The sequence below is a fragment of the Sceloporus occidentalis genome, unplaced genomic scaffold (assembly GCF_023333645.1).
Source record: "Sceloporus occidentalis isolate IW3139 unplaced genomic scaffold, rSceOcc1.0.p SCAF_21, whole genome shotgun sequence".
NCBI classification, from domain to species: domain Eukaryota; kingdom Metazoa; phylum Chordata; class Lepidosauria; order Squamata; family Phrynosomatidae; genus Sceloporus; species Sceloporus occidentalis.
In genome coordinates, this window is record NW_028317001.1 from 3,060,762 (window position 1) to 3,079,013 (window position 18,252).

Genomic DNA, 18,252 nt, shown 5'->3' on the forward strand with positions numbered 1-18,252 from the left:
CAATAATACGCTTTAAAAAAATATAAGCATTGGCTTGATCGCTTCCCATCGCCCAAAGGCTAAATAGTTAAACCATTATCCTCATCGAAACATAAATAAATGGTGGTTTTTATTTGTTAAAATAAAAGGGCGCTCACTACACGCCTTCCAGGACCTGCCGGCTCAGCCCCCCCTCAAGGAGAGAGTGAGGCTAGACCAATCAGGATGCAAAGAGGAAAGGGGCGTGGCCGCCGCGGCGACAGCCAATGGGAACGGAGAGTGGAGGCGGCCTCCGAGGAGAACGTGATAAGAAGGGCGAGGAAGGGAGGGCAGCAGAACGTAGAGATAGGAATGAATAGAGGTGCGCATTAGAACATAGAGATAGGAATAATAGACACGCACTAGGTGGGCACTTCCGAGATACGTTGACGATGCTCGGGTTCTTAGACATTGATTGCTTTTATTGCATTGCTTTTTTTATATCAATTAAGACATTAATTTAAACAACCTCAACTGCTAGGTTTGTTTGCATTTAATTATATGGATTAAACGGACTCTTTTCTTCCATAAGGGGGTATTTTTCCTTTGTCCGGAACCATTGTTTGGGGGCACTTGTTTCCACCCGACGGCTTAGCTACTTCCGGTTTGGTTTTTCATGGCGGAGGCGGCAATGCCGATCCCTTTCGCTCTCCTGCTCTCCTTCCTATCGCTATGGCTCGCTTCTTGCTGGTGGCTGAGGCGGCGCCGCTGTTGCCATGGTCGGACCTTTTTAAAAGACGGACCAGAGGCGGCGATGACGTCGTCTCCGCGCGCGCTCTTCGTGATGGCGCACCCTGATGACGAAGCCATGTTCTTCGCCCCCGCCCTCCTCCGCTTGGCCCAAGCCCAGCGCTGGCTGCTCTGCGCATCCTCAGGTAAAGGGAGGAGGGGGGGGAAACGAGCGGCGTGCGTCGTCGCCTAGCAACCGTGACGTCCGATCTGGCCAAGCTTTGCCCGACCTTGGGCTTCTCGCTCTAGGCGGCTTCGGCGCCTGCGCGGGGTGACGTCATGCCCCGTCCGCCATTTTGTAACGAGGGGAGGGAGGGAGCACCGTGACGTCACCAAACTTAACTCAGGGATGTCAATGGTGGGGGAAATGACGTTGGCTTACGTCATTTCCCACTTCCTCCTTTTTAATAAAATAATAATTAATAATTATATATTATTATATTACAATAATATTATGTATTATATGAGTTTACTAATATTATAATTATATAGTATTATAATAACAGCATGAGATGATATTACTAATGTTTTACTATTATATTATTATACAATACTATTATTATAATAGTATTATATTAGATTACTAATACTATATTATATTATTATATTATGCACTACAATAGTATTATAATATGATTATAATATTATTATATTATATTATAATCATATTATATTACATTATTAATACTATGATATATTATAACAATATTATATTAGATCACCGATATTATAATATAATAGTAGATTAGTGTTATACCACTGAGACATTGTGATATTATATTACAATAATTGGATTGTTAATACAGTATTATCCTATATCATTATAGTATGTTAAATTAATAGTATTATATTATTATATCATAATAACAATATTATATTATCCTATATTATTATAGTGTATTAAATTAATAGTATTATATTATATCATAATATTATATTAGATTACTATTCTATAATAATAATAATAATAATAATTTGTTTATTGTATTTATACCCCGCTCTTTAGTTGTGCCAATTGCGAACTAGACAGTGTTTTAAATAGTGTGTTGCGACACCAAACCTTCTGAGAAAGGCGTCTAATAGAGTACCTCACAAAACTACATTTCCCATAATTCCACGGCAATTAAAATGGTGTCAAACCGGATTCCAGGTGCTGCCTTTGTGGGATGGGATACCTGCCTCCAGTTGGAAGGGAAAATAATAATGATGTCAACATAGCTTTTGCCGCTCGGCCTTGTGTGTGTGTTTGTGTGTGTGTGTCCGTGTTTCTGTCTGTGAAACGTTGGGCGGACGTGAGAGCGTCGTCTGGACCCCACAGTTTAAAAAGGACATTGAGAAACTGGAGCCATGTGTCCAAAGGAGGGGGACCAAAATGGTGAAGGGTCTGGAAACCATGAAGCCCTATGAGGAAGGACTCAGGGAGCTGGGGATGTTTAGCCTGGAGAAGAGAAGGTTAAGAGGGGATATGATGATAGCCCTGTTTAAATACTTGAAGGGATGCCATATTGAGGAGGGAGCAAGCTTGCTTTCTATGCTCCAGAGAATAGGACCCAATGGAGCAATGGATGCAAGCTCCAGGAAAAGAGATTCCTGCTCAACATTAGGAGGAACCTCCTGAGAGTAAGGGCTGTTCAATAGTGGAAGATGCTGCCTTTGAGTCTCCTTCCCTGGAGGTCTTTAAACAGAGGCTGGATGGCCATCTGCCAATGGGGTGCTTTGATGGAGAGTTCCTGCATGGCAGAAGAATGGGGCTGGACTGGATCAGGGCCCTTGCAGTCTCTGCAACTCTACCATTCTATGATTCTATGATCTTGACAGATGTATGTTTAAAAACTAGTGTTGATCTCTTCTGTGTGAGGAGCAATCTACACAACCACAACCTCTTGTCCTTGGCAGGCAACTACTACAGCCAAGGGGAGGTCCGCAAGACGGAGCTTCTGGAGAGCTGCACTGTGCTAGGGATCCCGTCCTCCAACGTCACTATCCTTGACCACAGGTTAGTGCTTTAAAGCTGGGAAGATGGGGGGGGAGCGTTGACATATTTTCAGCCTCATTCGCCGAATCCGCACTGCAGGAATAATCCAGTTTGACACCCCTTTAACCGCCAGGGCTCAGTGCTAAGGAATCCTGGACTGAAAGAGATATGGCTAAATGTCTCCCCAGTTCCCAAACCTCCCTAGCATTCAGCCAGGGAAGTTAAAGAGGTCACAAACTGGGTTATGTCTGCAGTGCGTTTTGGACCTTTCTTAACATATACACTCATCCCTCCATATTTGCAGATTTGACTACTCACGGATTTGATTAATACGTTCTCTCTAGGAACATCTAGGTCCTCCAGTGCAACTCTATGGTCACCTTTAACTAAAAGTCGCACCGAAAGACCTAGACATTCCTAGAGAGGATACTCTTCTAGGCCTTTGGAGCTCCTCCAGCGCAGTTCTATGGTCAGTGTCTGTCGGACGTTGACCACAGAGTTGCCCTGGAGGACCTAGAGATCCCTAGAGAGAATACTCTACTAGGCCTTTGGAGCTCCTCCAGCGCAGTTCTATGGTCAGTGTCTGTCGGACGTTGACCACAGAGTTGCCCTGGAGGACCTAGAGATCCCTAGAGAGAATACTCTACTAGGTCTTTGTAGCTCCTCCAGCGCAGTTCTATGGTCAGTGTCTGTCGGACGTTGACCACAGAGTTGCCCTGGAGGACCTAGAGATCCCTAGAGAGGACACTCTACTAGGCCTTTGTAGCTCCTCCAGCGCAGTTCAATGGCCAGTGTCTGTCGGACGTTGACCACAGAGTTGTGCTGCTGGAGGACCTAGAGATTCCTAGAGAGGTCTGTTCTCAGGTAAAAACATGGTGTTTTTGGTATTTGCAGTTTTCCCATATTCACGGGGGTCTTGTGCCCCTAACCCTAGTGAACATGGAGGGACAAGTCTATTTGGAAGGGTGCTAATATAACCCCAGACAACCCCCTCCTTTCCTTTTCAATGCTCAATGGCTAATAGAACCCTTCTTTTAAGATCCCCCCCCTTAATTATAATAGGATCTTCAGTAATAGGGTCTCTCTCCTCTTCCTCAGCCATGGCTGCATGAAACCTAGCAGTCGGGGCTCTTTAAATTCATGTTTTTAATTGATGTGGGGGGGCGGGGGAAACAGTGCAATAAAACAATCAGTGCCTAAGAACCGGACCTTATTTCCGCCGTGTGTTTGGGGCCAAGAGAGGCGAAAGAGAGGCCAACCCAGCTTTTGCAAAATCTGCTGACCGGCGGAAAGGACGCATCTGTGACTCAACGTGGCGGCGGTAACCAAATCTGAGGCTTTAAGACTTCTTCTCTTTGCCCCAAAGGAGGAAGGTCAAGGGGAGAGCAAAGGTGGCGCAAACATAAGCAAGATGCCATTTCTCGTGTTTGGACACAGGGCCCTTTCGCAATACTATGGACCCAGTTTTTATCTGAAATCATCCGAATTTGTATCTGAAGTGATGGAGGGGTGCTTGGAGGAGAACCTTTCTAGTTTTCTGGGTTGCCACACCATTCCTTTGCAAAACATTGTGTGTGTATGTGTGCGATCCGCTTCAAAGTGTGATGATGCAAAGCTTGGGAAAGTGGAGGAGGAGGCAACAACTCCCATAACCCCCAAAGCAAAAGGATTCTGGGAGCTGTCGTTCCAGTTGAGTCACGTTTCCATGGGCTGCGCACGTTACGCGTCCCGTAAAAGCGAAAGGAAATGTTCCCTTTCTTCTTCTTTGGATTACAGCTCCCAGAATCCGACAGCCCGGCTCTTTGGATGGGAATTGGGGAGATGTAGTGCAAAAATACTGTAAGGGACGAAGAACATGGTTGCTCTTGTGGTTGCGTGACCCCCCCCCCAAGTCGTTTCCTTAGGGCCGCCACGAATCGGGAACGACAACCTGGAATAGAAGATTTCCTCCTCAGCAGAAAGGTTTGCCCTCCTTTTTGACACTGGAAGGATAGCATTACTATTATATTAATTCTATATATATTATATATTACAATACCCAACTTTCCTTGCCTGGTCCTTTCTCTCCGCAGACAACTGACTAGGTCGAAATCTCCTTTAATCTGCTTTGAAGCCTGCGGGGAATAAACAACAGACGTACGGTTTGTTTGTGCAAATTTGTCCGATGGTTTTGACACACACACAGACACACACTCCCTTTTTTTCCGTGCCAGTTTTCCAAGGGGTTAATTCTTTCTCTCTGACACACAAACACATAGACACCCTCCTCCTAAAAGCACACACAAAAACCCCTTCCAAATTTCCCTTTGAAACGGGAACAGAGAGATTTTTTATTCACGCAGGAAAAGTAGGTCAGCCAGGCTTGAATTGTTGTTGCGGCGCTTGAATTGTGGTTGCGTATCCGACCCGATGCGGTTCTCGTTTATAGGGAGTGAACTCGGCTGACACCGAGGAGCCCAGATGGCCGGCTTCCTCTTCCCAGAATCCGGGCCTCAAACCAAAACCCGCTTCTGGAGGAAGGAAGGCAGGCAAATATTTAACTCTGATAAACTTGGCAGGCCTTGCCAGTCTAGGAGGGTCATGTCCGCAGACGCACAGAGCGATGTTAAGCAAAGGGAGGGTATTTTGACGGGGATGATGCTCTTTCTGTGATCAAGAGAACTCAATGCTTGGGACACTCTGTGGGGTTTGTTTCTGTTTGGACTTCAGTTCCCAGAATCCCCCAGCCAGCAGCTGGCTCAATGCCTTGCAGTGGTATGTGGGGTCCATATTAAGTAGAGTCAGGGGCACACATAGGGCCCACAGTTTCTCCCTCTCTGGTGCGTTTTGCAGTTTGCGCATTCTGAGAGCAATGCATCCGTGCCGACGTCTCTTCCGAGAAGGGCTCTTCTCCATGCGCGAGGTAGGATGGGGTCAGCCTGGGAGGACGTGAGCTGGTACAGCTGCGCTCCGGCGGCCTCCTCTTTCCCCTGTGCGCCGCCCAGGGCTTGCCGTCAGCCAAGATCACTGTGCGCTCCACTACATTCCCCGTCAACTGAGCCGACCTTTTCCAACCTCGTGCTTTTGGACGGCAAAAAAGAAGTGCGTTCGGCTCCCCGTCAGCCTCTCCCTCTCTTCTGCTTTGCCTGCAGAAATCTAGCGGCGAGGTTCTGGTGTGGAAAGCCTGTTAAAGGCCACGCGGACCGAGCTTTGGCTTTGGCGTCTTAAAAGTTCAGGGTGCAATTGCATGGGAGGAAGGGTCTCTGGCCTTCGGGGCCCATGGAGATGGGCTGCCAACGGAGACGCGCACAGGCAACCAAAGGAGAGGGTTGCAGTTATTCCCAACTACCTTGACGGTATCCATTGCCAAAAATGCTGGCCACTGGGAGGGAATGTTGCTTCTCCTATTGATAACAAGATCCAGAAATCACTCAGTGTCCCATCATTCAGGGTATGCTTGCTCAATTTCAGGACTTGGTCCCGACTCCCTAGTTTTCATGCGTCCTCTCCAGACATGAGAAAACGTTCCAAATTATCCAGTTTGAGGGGGCTCAGCTTCAGGTAGGAGGACAGGATGGGTGCAAATCTCTAGCTAGATTGCAAGGACGGCTTGAAGGCAGGTGAGGACAAAAGGGGAAGGCGGGAGGAGGAGAGAGAAACCGGGACATTTTAAAAGCAGCTGGGAAAGTGGGATGGCAGAGGGTTAACTGGGAACGTCCCTCTCGAATCGGGAAGGTTGGAAAGTACAGCAAGGCATGCCAGGTCTCCTGTTTCCTCTTGGGTTACTCCAGATCATAGGAGAGGCAAAGTTCCTATTTGTGGTTCTTGTGGCAGAAGCCTTGGGGTTGCGTAATGTTTGCACTTGGCTGGGAAGAAGGAAGACGAAAGGTCGCTTTCGGCTTGGCCGGCTTTGTTCTTGGCTCTCTGAATGGCCCCCTTCGTTCTCTCCTATAATGGGGAAGGGACGGAGAAGGCGTGCAGAGTATAGGGAGAGCCTCGCTCAGGCCAGCCCAAGTTCTGCCTTGTTTTGTTTTGCTGAACTCATCTTTAACCCTGCTCTTCATCCCACAGACGGATGCCAGGAGCAGTTGCCAGAAATCAGACAAGCCCCTTCTTGCAGGCTGGCCCTTGAAAAAGGCAGAGCAGGAGAGGAAAAGGGGATGGGAGGAAGAGGAAAAGAAGCAGAGCCAAGTCCCGCAGAGGAAAGTTCTCCTCTCTAGATGTTTGTGGGTTACAGAGATGAACCAAAGCTCTGCAGAGCAGCTCTTGCTTCCTCTGCTCCCAGTGGAAGATTTCTCCATAGTCTTTCCTGGGCAAGTGCCCTCCCTGAGGGACTACAGCGCCCATCATCCCTATCACAGCAGGGTGGGCATCGACAGCATGCTCCAGAAAAGGCACTCCCCGCAGCCGCCGGACCCTGTGTTCCTGGCTTTGGAGGGATCCTTTGGGGCAGAGCTTGAAGGAGATATATACCTGTTGCACTACATCTCCCCGAATCCCCTAACTCATTCTGGGAGATGCCATACCCTTCAAAGAGGAAATGTCCCAAGCTTTGCTTCCAGGGGACTCAAGACCCCATTTCTTTGCCTCCCAACGGAGGTCCCATTGCACTTCGGAGCAGAAGAAAAACAAGCTTTAGGGTTTCTGCGGCTTCTTCTTCCTCACCGGTTCTTCCCATTTGAATATGAACCATTTCTCTCTCTTTCTCCTCCATATTCCTGTTTTTCGTTGCCGCCAGTCCCTCGGAGGCCTCCATCCACGTCAGACGGCCGCCAGATTTCACATTATGATAAGCGACCGTGTCGTCTCTGAGAAAAGGGCATTGGGCTCCTGCTGAGAAATCGTCCATAATTCATACATTGCAATGACACAGATCTCTTTCCCAGAGGGAGGCAGGGATCCCAAAGAACATCGGCGTTGAAAAGGGACGCTTTGTGGCCAAGGCTGGACTTGGGAGATCCAAATAATTCAAGTCCCTGCTCAGCCATGACCCTTTCCGGATGGCCTTGTGCCAGTCCTCCGCTCTCTCTCTCTCAGCTTGGCCTACCTGACAGGGTTGTTGGTATGGTGAGGATCAAGGTGAGATCTGCCTTGAGCTCACTGAGAAAAAAAAGTCAGACTATGCTAAGGCAGAAAATTGACTTTTTAAGTGGCTAGTCCTTTGAGATCGAAAAATACAGTGGGCCCTTAGTATCCGATGGGGTTTGGTTCCTGCGGAAACCAAAACCTGGGGATATTCACGTCCCATTAATGCTGTGGTGGAGTGAAATGGTATCCCTTTATATAAAATCAAGGTCTGCGCATATATATGTGTGTTTTTAAGCCACGGATGGTGGAATCTGTGGGTACCGAGGGCCAACTGTTATGGGTGAAATGAGCAATAAAGTTTATGGCTGCTATTTAAAATGACCATCCTCCTGCTTTTCAGGTTTAGGTTTATGGGCAGATTGTAATCCCAGAGATCTGTCCTCTCCTGATGTCCACACACTTCTGATCATTGTGACTCCCTCTAAACTCACCTAGAAGGATAAATGTCCGTTTTGCGGGTTAACCGGCTCTAACTCTTGGGACCGGCTAACCCACTTTTCGGCACACACACGCAGGGCAATTGTAAGCTTTGCGCTGCCCTCCCTCTTCCTCCCCGCAGGATTGTAGAGTTAATTTTGTCTCCCGTCCTCGACATCCCCGGGACTTGATCTTCTCCTCCAGCTGTTGGTTTCCATTGAACTCAAGCGACCTTCCTCCGTCAAAGCGAGTGGAAACCTGCCTGGCAGCGCCAGGGCGAGGCAAACGTGGCATTATTAGAGACACGCTGCCAATGTTCCTTTAGAGCCGTGGTTCCCGGCTGCGTCTTTGGAAGAGATTTGTCGCACTAGCGAGGCTGACCCGAGACACTTTGCTGCCTGAGGTGGACAACGTTCGCAAGTAGGGACAGGAAAGCAATCCTCTACCACACTTGGAGGCATTGGTGCACAGGGCAAAACGTGGGGCACATAGCTCTTGCTTTAGTGTAGGGATGCTGCCATCTCTCCCCATCTTCTGCTTGAGACAAGTGTCCCATGCAAAGCATCCTGTAAGGGTTAACTTTGCTAGTCCACCCTGTTTCGGTTCCTTCTTGGTTTTAAGATGTGTGTGAACCAATAAAACTATCTCATCCGTTGGTCAATCATCTCAATTTTCTTGCTACTGTAATGGAGAGGTCTCTCTACGAAGGTCTTCCCAAAGATATTTGGAAGGGATGGAGCCTGCTAGTTGATCCCTTTTCAAACTGGAAATGTCGGGGACTGAACCCAATGAATATAAAGAAGGTGCCTTATCCAAGCTATGACTTGACACACTTGGTTGAATAAAGCAAAAATCTAGTCCTCGTGCGTTCCCCAAAAAGATAGGAATAGAGGAAGTGACCTTAGAGGGAGTCAGGCTATTAATGGACCTTTCCTTCAGCATCATCCACCCTTGTGTTTCAGCCTTACATGAACATATTGGGGAATGAACCCCTGCATGCTAAACAGGGGCTGGTCCCCTTTGCCTTAGCGCAGCCTTCCCCAAACAGGTTCCCTCCTGATCCTTTGGGACTGCAACTCCCACCATCCCTGACCATTAGCTGACATCGTGGCATGGTTGTCTTTGTAAATGTTATAATAATCACCTTTTCCGCTTTTATTATTCCTAGAGATCTGCCGGACCATCCTTCCGTCGAGTGGGACGTACTTCTGCTTTCCGACCTGATCCTCAAGCATATAGAAGCTCACCAAATCGACCTGGTAACAAAACAAACGTCTCATTATTTTAGGGCGTAGGGCGGGCAACCTGATGTAGCACCTATCATCCCCAACACTGGCTGGGCATTGTAGTCCAAGTATAGGGTGACATACAGCTCTGAAACCCTCTATGGAGGTTGCACCACGTTCAGTATTCTCATGATAGTAGTATAGGGTGGCCTGCCTCTACTACTATCATGAGATTACTGAACATGGCGCATCCTCCATAGATATGGCGGTGGTGGTGGTAAGTGTGTTTCTGGTCTCTTTCAATTGCTTCCTTTCTGTTTGAGTTGTGCTTTGTCTCCCTTAAAAGCAATGTTGGTCTTGGATGGACAGAAAAGTCTATGTCGGTTTTAAAAAGAGGTTTTGAGAGCTGTGGCACAGAAAAAAGGGGGAATTTTCCCAAGCTTTGGCACTGAGGCCAGGCTCTCTGTGGCATCAGGGGGCCATGCGCCTCACCACAAGCAGGGCCCTCTTGGAAGAGAGCAGAGGCCACATCTCCTCTGGGGTGTGGTTGTTTCCTCCCCTTCTTCCCTCTTCACACACAAGTGTGTGTGTTTCTGTGTATAGATACCGGAGGAACTCCTCTTCTTGCCACATGGAGTAGCACCATTGGGCCGCCCTCCCCAACCTTTCCCCTAATGCCTCGAGGCACAGCCTTGTGCAACCAGGAGCTGGGAAGAGTCAGTCTGTGGTCAGGACAAAACTGCTTCTCATCAGCCAAGGAGCAGAACCGGACTGGCAAGAAACAAGGAAGGCGTTCTTGGATTTCCTTTTTGCCAGCGCCAGCTTCTGCCCCGACTTGCCTAAGAGCGGCCCATCCGGCACACAACATGGTGGTTCTTATTTTTCACCGAGCGGGTTGAGATTCACAATGAGTTTGGGGCTGCCTCGGGCAGCAGATGTTGTGCGGGCGGCGGGGTCACAGCTCTCCAGGGCCGCAAATCATGCAGGCAGCCCTCCAGCTCTTGTGGGACTGCAGCTAACATCATCCAAATCCTTGGTTAGGATGCCCAGAACTGCCCAGCAAATCTGAAGGGCTGCATTGTCTCTCTTCAAAATATACATCCTTGTTTTCCATAACGTTGGAAGGCAGGGATAAAAACACAGGCTTGTACTCATGGTCCCTTCTGTCTCCATGCTCAGGTTGTGACCTTCGATGCCAGGGGTGTCAGCTCTCACGCCAACCACAAATCCCTTTATGCCGCCGTCAGGTACAGTGGTGTTTCATTGGTTTCTTTGTGTGTTAATATGTACATCTGAACCTCTATATTTCACCTGTGCTCCAGGGAGCTTTGGGCAATCTGCACGTCACTCCTCTTCCTCCTACGTATTGAACCGTAGAGTTGAAAGAGAGCAGAAAAAGGGCCCTGATCCAGTCCGACCCCCTTCTGCCATGCAGGAACTCTCAATCAAAGCATCCCCATTGATAGATAGCCATCCAGCCTCTGCTTAAAGACCTCAAAGAAGGAGACCCCACTATGTCCATCAGCAGCATATTCCACTATGGAACAGCTCTTACTGTCACAAAGTTCCTCCGAATGTTGAGCTGGAATCTCTTTTCCTGTAGTTTGCATCCATTGCTCCACTGTGTCCTATTCTCTGGAGCAGCAGAAAACAAGCTTGCTCCTGACAGTAAGAGCTGTTTAACCGTGGAAAGATGCTACTTTGGAGGATGGTGGAGTCTCCTTCTTTGGAGGAGGCTGGATGCCCATCTGTCAATGGGGGTGCTTTGGATGGTGAGTTCCTGCATGGCAGCGGCTCGGACTGGATGGCCCTTGGGTTTCCCTTCCAACTCTGTGATTCCATCATAGAAAATAAAAACACACATGGACCAACCGGCCGGGGGTGGCGGCATTGGTAGAACAGAGCTGCCCCGCTGCAACCTCTCCCCTGGTTGGATTGGATCCAGGCCGAGCTGCTCTTGGCATCTGCAGACGCCCGGAGGAAGGAGGGGGTGGAAAAGAGCTTAATCCTTCCCTGTCTCCCCCCCCTTCAAAACCTCACCCGGCGGCTTGTGTCTGTGTCTGCGAATGAACCGCCGTCACCCAGATGATTCCCATCTAGAGCCTCCATGTCTATGTATGGTTGTGAAAGCTGGACAGGGAGGAAGGCGGATTGGTAGAGAATCAACTCCTTTGAAATGTAGGGAGAGTTCTGGAGGATGCCATGGACTGCCACAAAGACAAATAAATGGATCATAGGGCAAAGCGAGCCCAAAATTTCCCGAGAAAGCTGAGATGACTCAATCGAGGCGGTTGTACTTTGGACATAAGACGAAACAATACGATTGCAGTGGATCCTTGGTATCTGCTGGGGTTGGTTCCAGAACCCCAAATCCATGGATGCTCAAGTCACATTAAAAACCATAGCCCAGTCAAATGGTGTCCCTTATATAAGATGGCAAAGCCAAGGCTGGCTATTTGGACTTTATATATGGAGATATTAACTGGTGTTAAGGGTACAGGGTCCGGAAGAAGCTGACCATAAAATCGCACCAGAAGACCTAGAACAGTGTTTTCTCGTTGACTCGATGGTCAACGTCTGGCAAAGTTGCGCCGGAGGACCTAGAGATTCCTAGAGAGAACGTATTAACCAAATCCGCCAACGTCAAAGCTGCAAATGTGGAGGACTGACTGTATTTTAAAAATGCATTGAAGCCACGGATGGTTGAATCCATGGACAAGGAATCTGTGGATACGGAGGGCTGACTGTAATTTGAAAAGGCCAAGCACAGTTTTGAGGTAAAGCCTGCCCCCTAGTGGCCTTCTGGATTCAGGACAGAGTTAGGTGGGTCCCCCCCCCCCTTTAGCATTTTTGGCCTTCCCTCCTTCCAGGTTTCCATGTAATCCTCTAGGCAGAACTGGACAACAACTCCCATCATCCCCTTCCATGGCCCTGCAAGCTAAGGCTGATGCAAGTTGCAGCCCAGCTATACCCCTTTTCCCCAGCCCAACTAGGTCACCACATGTAGTTACCATCGCAATGTACACAGTTCCCCTTTACTCTCATACCAACCCTGCGAGGTAGGCTAGGCCACAGAATTTCAAGGTGAGCCTGGTGTCAAGCTCTCGTTGCTGGGTTCAGACTTGAACCTGGATCTCTCTTTATCCAGTGCTCTGGTCTCTTTTATTACCACGGAGCCTTAGGAAAGTGGTGAGTTTTTGGGGAACGTTCCTGGCCGCTCTCGAGAAGATGGGTGATGGCAGGGAAGCTGCTTCCAAAATGTGATTGATTTGATTTATTACGGAAGTCCGTCTCCATCCTAAACCTTCAGCTCCAAAAGCAAAGGCCACTTGGAGTCCGTTCTCTTCCCTGTGTCCTTTTGCGGTCTTAATCCAGCAAACCAAAAGTGCCTCCAAAAATGTGCAACCCTCCACCCATGAGAAACCCACACAAATGATGGAAGCATCAACCCACTCCTGGGCACAGAAATCTCGTGGCTTCGCATATCTCAATAGATGGCCTGCCTTCTAAGGGTAGTGTGTGCTGCCAGTTCTTACCTTGGATGGTTTCTTCTCCTCTCTTAACAAAATCCACTTCTGTGCAATGACCCCAAACCTGACAAACCAACGTCCCCGTCAGATACAAGTCTCAGGTCTCCTGGGGAGAAGAGAAGAGGGAGATATGAGGGTTGGTTGTCCCATGGTGCATCTACTCACCCTCCTGTTGTTTTGTCTTTTTCACAGGTACCTGCACTCGGAGCAGAAGCTTCCAGAAGGTACGATGCACCATGCAGTCCAGACATTGTACCTGTAGGATGTGCCAGGTTTTGTGTTCTCTTTTTCCCACACCTTGTGTGTGTGTGTGTGTATCTTACTTTTCCCTAACTCAGTAGCAGCGCACACCTCTTTAGTGTGCAGAATGTCCTAAGCCCGATCCCTGGTATTTCCAAGTGAGGTTGGGAAATGCCTCCCATCAGAAACTAAACTGGAAAGTGGGCCCTTGGCATCTGTTAGGGTTTGGTTCCAGACACACACACCCCTTTAGATAAATCTCTTAGATGCCTTAGAACCCTTAGATAAATCTCTGGATGCTAAAGTCCCATTATATATAATGGGATATTAATGTTATATAGAGATCTTGTAGCACCTTTGAGACATCTGCAGAAGTAGACTGAAGTCTGTGAAAGCTCATGATGCCAATTTCATTCAGCGAGTCTCAAAGGTGCTACAAGATCTCTCTGCATACTGATTCTACAGACTAACATGGATATATCTTTGAATTCTATTACTATCATCATCATCATCATTATTATTATCCCCACAATGGGCCCTTGGTATCTTCTGGGGTTTGGTTCCAGGATTTCCCATGGATATCAAAATCTGTCCATGCTCAAGTCCCTTTAAATACAATAGTGCAGTAAAATAAAGGTGTCCCATATATAAAATGGCAAAATCAAGGTTTGCTTTTGGGAACGTTGTTTAATATTTTCAAGCCACGGGTGGCTGAATCCGTGGATGCAGGCTCCATGGATTACAGAGGGCCGGCTGTATATGTGAATCTCGTTTCCCTGACCCACCATCGCCAAAGGCGACCCAACGCCCGGGAACCCCCGCCTTGCCGCGCCAGCTAAGCCCTTCCAAATATAGTTGCCGTTCCTGGGTTGTCTTAATTCGATCTGGCAGGTGTCACATTAGGAGGGCTTAAGTGACGGGGGCCAGTGACGCCAAGGCCTGGAACGGGGCCGAACCTGCGCATCTGTCCGCGGGAAGCCACCTGCTCCTCTTAAGCGGGGAGGAAAGGCCGCCGTCCTGCAAATGCCAGCGTCCACCAGTTGTCTGGTGTGTTTGAACACTTTACAGACCCTGAGGGACAGTGTGGATTAGTGGCTAGGGCACTGGCCAGGCTCCAGACCTGCCAGGAAAACTCACTGCCATGTAACATCAGAGTGTGATGAAGCTAGGAAAAGCAGAGAGGGAGGACAGGCAAGCCAAGGGAGCCAATAACTAGCCTGGCAGGAGATTCTGGGAGTTATAGTGATTGCAGCAGTTTGCTTTGGCCTGAGCTGGCTGGGAAGGGCAGTTTTCCAACCTCTCCTCTCCTCTCTCTTCACTTCGTTCCTGAGTTAGCTGAGTGCAAACCGCTTTGAACTTAAGTTTGCAGCAATTGAAGTAAGGCTGAGGACGAAAGAGGAGGGAGAAACCGGGACATTTTAAAGGCAGCTGGAAAAGTCAGAAGTCGGAGGATCAATCGGGACTATGTCACGGCCCCATCAGGAGGGTTGAAGGGGATGATAGTATTATTATTATTATTATTATTATTATTATTGTAATTTGTTCATTTGTATAGCGCCATAGGCTTTGCATAGCACCATTACATCCTCCTTTTCTTCTTTAGTCATTTATATCCTGGTTTATTCTCCAAACTGGGACTCAAGCAAGAAGACAAACATTCAACAAATGCAGATAAAAAGCGCACAAGCCTTGAGAGACTGAATTACATGGATTTCTGATTCATATCTCTGCCTCATCACCATCTCCCCTTTTCCACAATGCCCATCATCCTCACTAAGAGGAATTCCTACATGTCTTCATAGGATGACTTCTCCCAGTAACTAGCCTGGCAAGAGATTCTGGGAGTTATAGTACAAACTTTTAATTTCCAAGCCCTGCTATTTACAGCCACCCTCCAGATACTATGGACTGCAAAGCCCATCACCCCCAGACAGCAAAGCTGAGAGCAAAGGGATATTCAGAGCATCACCAAGGACTCTGAGGTTCAGCTTGGGCTCTCTTGAGTTTTAGGGGTCCAAGAGTGCCACCTGATGGGCTTCTCCGTTCATGACAGATTTGCCATCTCCTTGCAGAGCTTCCCAAGATGCAACGCTTTGGAGAAGTTCCTTTTGGCTGGGAAATTCTGGGAATGCTCTCTCCTCCGACAAAAGGAACTTCTAGCTGTCCCAAGACCCCAATGGTCACTTTTCAGTATCAGTTATCTCCCCTCTAGTTCAGTCATTCCCAAACTGTGACCTTCCAGGTATTTTGGACTCCATCTTCCCAAAAGCCTCAGCCGTCTTGGCCGATAGTCTGGGATTTTGGGAGCTGTAGTCCAAAAACACCTGGAAGCCTGGAGTTGGGGAATAATTGCGGCAGTTCAAATCTTTGTTGTTGTTGAATGCCTTCAAGTCGTTTCCAACTTATGGCAACCCTAAGGAGAACCTCGGAGCCAGCGTTGCGTAGTAGTTTGAGTGTTGGGCTACAACTCCAGAGGCCAGGATTTGATTCCTGCTTGACCAGGAAACACATTGGCTGGTCTTGGGCAATAAGTCACATTCTCTCAGCCTCAGGGGAAGGCAATGGCAAACCTCCTCCAAATAAATCTTGCCAAGAAAACTCATGTTACGGTAAGTTGGAAATGCCTTGAAGCCACAACAGCAGCAACAACAACAGAGAACCTAGCACAGGGTTTTCTGAGGCTGAGACTCTGTGACGTGCGCACAGTCAACCAATGGGTTTCCTTAGCTGAGCGAGGAATCAAATCCAGATCTCCAGAGTCGTTGACCAATGCTCAAACCACTGTATCATGCTATCTCTCATTTAAATCATTCCACTCCCTTCGTTCTCCATTTTCCATGTCCCAAGGCCTTCCCTTCCCAGCCAAGTATTTATGGCTCGAGATAAAGGGAGTTTTTAATCTGACTCTTTTTAATGTTTAACTCCCATTGCATCATTTTACTTTGTCAGAGGGCAGGTTCAAGAGCCGGGATCCTCTCTTATACTTGTGAGCCGCCTTGGGCTCCTTTCTGGGAGAAAGGCGGCATAAAAAATGAACTAAATAATAAATAATCCTGGACACTTTCTTCTGAGAAAGTACAACTATGTGGAGTCGTCCCCGTCTCTGTTCCCATTTTGTTTCTCCTTCAAAAAGGAATGTTTTTAAGTTCTGAGTTGGATCTGCTTTGAAGTCAATGTGCTGCGGATGGCACCAAGTGCTCACCCATCTTTATCCTTCTTTGCCCAGGCTGTCGGGTCCTCACCCTTGAGACAGTCAACCTTTTCCGGAAGTACATCTCCATCTTGGACCTCCCCATCAGCTGGCTCCAGAACCCTGATGCCCTCTTTGTGCTGGCAGAGGAGGAGGCTGGCCTTGCCAAGGTGAGAGCTGCCCATACTTAGTCCGCACCTACTTTGCTTAATGCCTGCCCTGAGCTCCGTTTACTCTCAGAACACAACATGCACAAGTGTCAAGACCTTTCCCGGATTGGGATCTGGCCACAAAAGATTGTGGTTGGGAAGATAGGAGGAACAGGGGAGGGTGTGTGTTAGAGTCATCTCCTCTCACGCTGCAAGACTTGGAATGCGATTCTACTCCAGCTTCCCTGCTGTCTAGGTCCCACTGAACTCAGTGGGAATTTCTTTTAAGCACATATGATTGCGTTCTTAAAAGTACATACTACTATGGCAAGCCAGGTGACATTCTCTGACCGCTATAACCATTTCCCAATTAGACTTGCTTGCTAATCTGAATGGGAAGAGGCCAGTTCTGCTGTGATATTCCCTGAAAAAGGGTACCCTATGCTGTGCCACCCTTTGCAGGGCTGGGTTGGACAGTCCCTGAACCAGATGGTTCACTGGGCATTCCCAATTATTGTCCTCAGGAGGACATTTCTTAATGCGAATGTTTGGATGCCACAATAAAGCCACAGTTCGTTGCTTCAGTTACAGGATGCATGGGAAACAACCATAACAAACTATGGCTTACCTTTTTCATTCCTGGTTTATACTGCTGTTCCATTGCTTCGATGAGCACTGGTCTTTACGATGCGCAGCTGGGAAAACAAGCCAGGAACAGGCCATGTTAATGAGTCTGGATATCGCAACAAGCCACGGTTCAAACAAGCCAGAGTTTGTGAGCTGTCAGATTGTGGTTTGGACCTGGTTAACACATTGTGTTAAGTGGAGGCAAGTGCCAAAACCTCTGCAGGGCCTACGGTGATATGTGAATGAAGCGTTGTGTGTGTGTCTCAAATCAGTTGTTACAAACTGTGTGGTCTATCATGCAGAGGCACTATTAATATATATGAGCAATATAGCATACCTAGACCAGGATAACTTTAAACTGAGCAGCACCGCCAGTGAATCGTGACCAGTGTAACTTAAGAGTAATCTTAAACCAGGGTTCACTTCCCTTTAAAAAACCTCAACTGTGTACCTTTCTCCTTCCAGAGAGCCATGCAGTGCCACCGCAGCCAACTCCTCTGGTTCCGCCACCTCTATGTGATCTTCTCGCGCTACATGGTGATCAACTCGCTCAAATCCCTGTAATGGCAAAAGGACTGCGGGGATGAAAGGAGAGTCCAAGCAAGGGTCCACCTCACAAGGAGGGAGGTGTGGTGTTCCCAAAAGTTCATGAAGCACTGAGAAATGGACCAGGCACCTGCACTGGATTGACCGATGCGGTCCACGAACCCTCACCCACAATCCCTTCCTGACCAAAAACCAGATTCCAGGCAACAGGAAACCTTAAGCATGTAGCATATTTTGTGCCAGAAGAGGGGGTCTGAGGAAGGACTGTTCCCAAATTATTGCAGCCAGGAGCTTTTGCAGATATTTATACCAAACCAAGAGTACATGACAACTTGAAATAATAACAGTGAACATTCAGTTTGGAGGGAACCGTTACTCTGAAACGAATTAATCTGAATGTAATATGGTGGTGGTGTGTTGTTGTTTTTCATCCTCTGGACCAAAGAATTAATTAAAACCCCGAACAGGATAAATGGAAAAGTTTGTGTTCGGTTATGAATCCCTCTTGGGAATGGTGACTCCGTTGCACTCCATCAGC

General features: G+C 48.0%; 1 protein-coding gene across 1 annotated transcript; it reads left to right on the forward strand.

The window, feature by feature from the left end:
• Positions 1-615: 615 nt before the first annotated feature.
• On the forward strand, positions 616-18,194 carry PIGL (phosphatidylinositol glycan anchor biosynthesis class L). Its single transcript, XM_089483966.1, has 7 exons — positions 616-893; positions 2,644-2,743; positions 9,375-9,465; positions 10,612-10,679; positions 13,155-13,186; positions 16,429-16,562; positions 17,634-18,194. The coding sequence occupies exons 1-7, from the start codon at positions 635-637 to the stop codon at positions 17,730-17,732; spliced, it is 783 nt and encodes a 260-aa protein (XP_089340092.1). The 5' UTR covers positions 616-634; the 3' UTR covers positions 17,733-18,194.
• Positions 18,195-18,252: the final 58 nt, after the last annotated feature.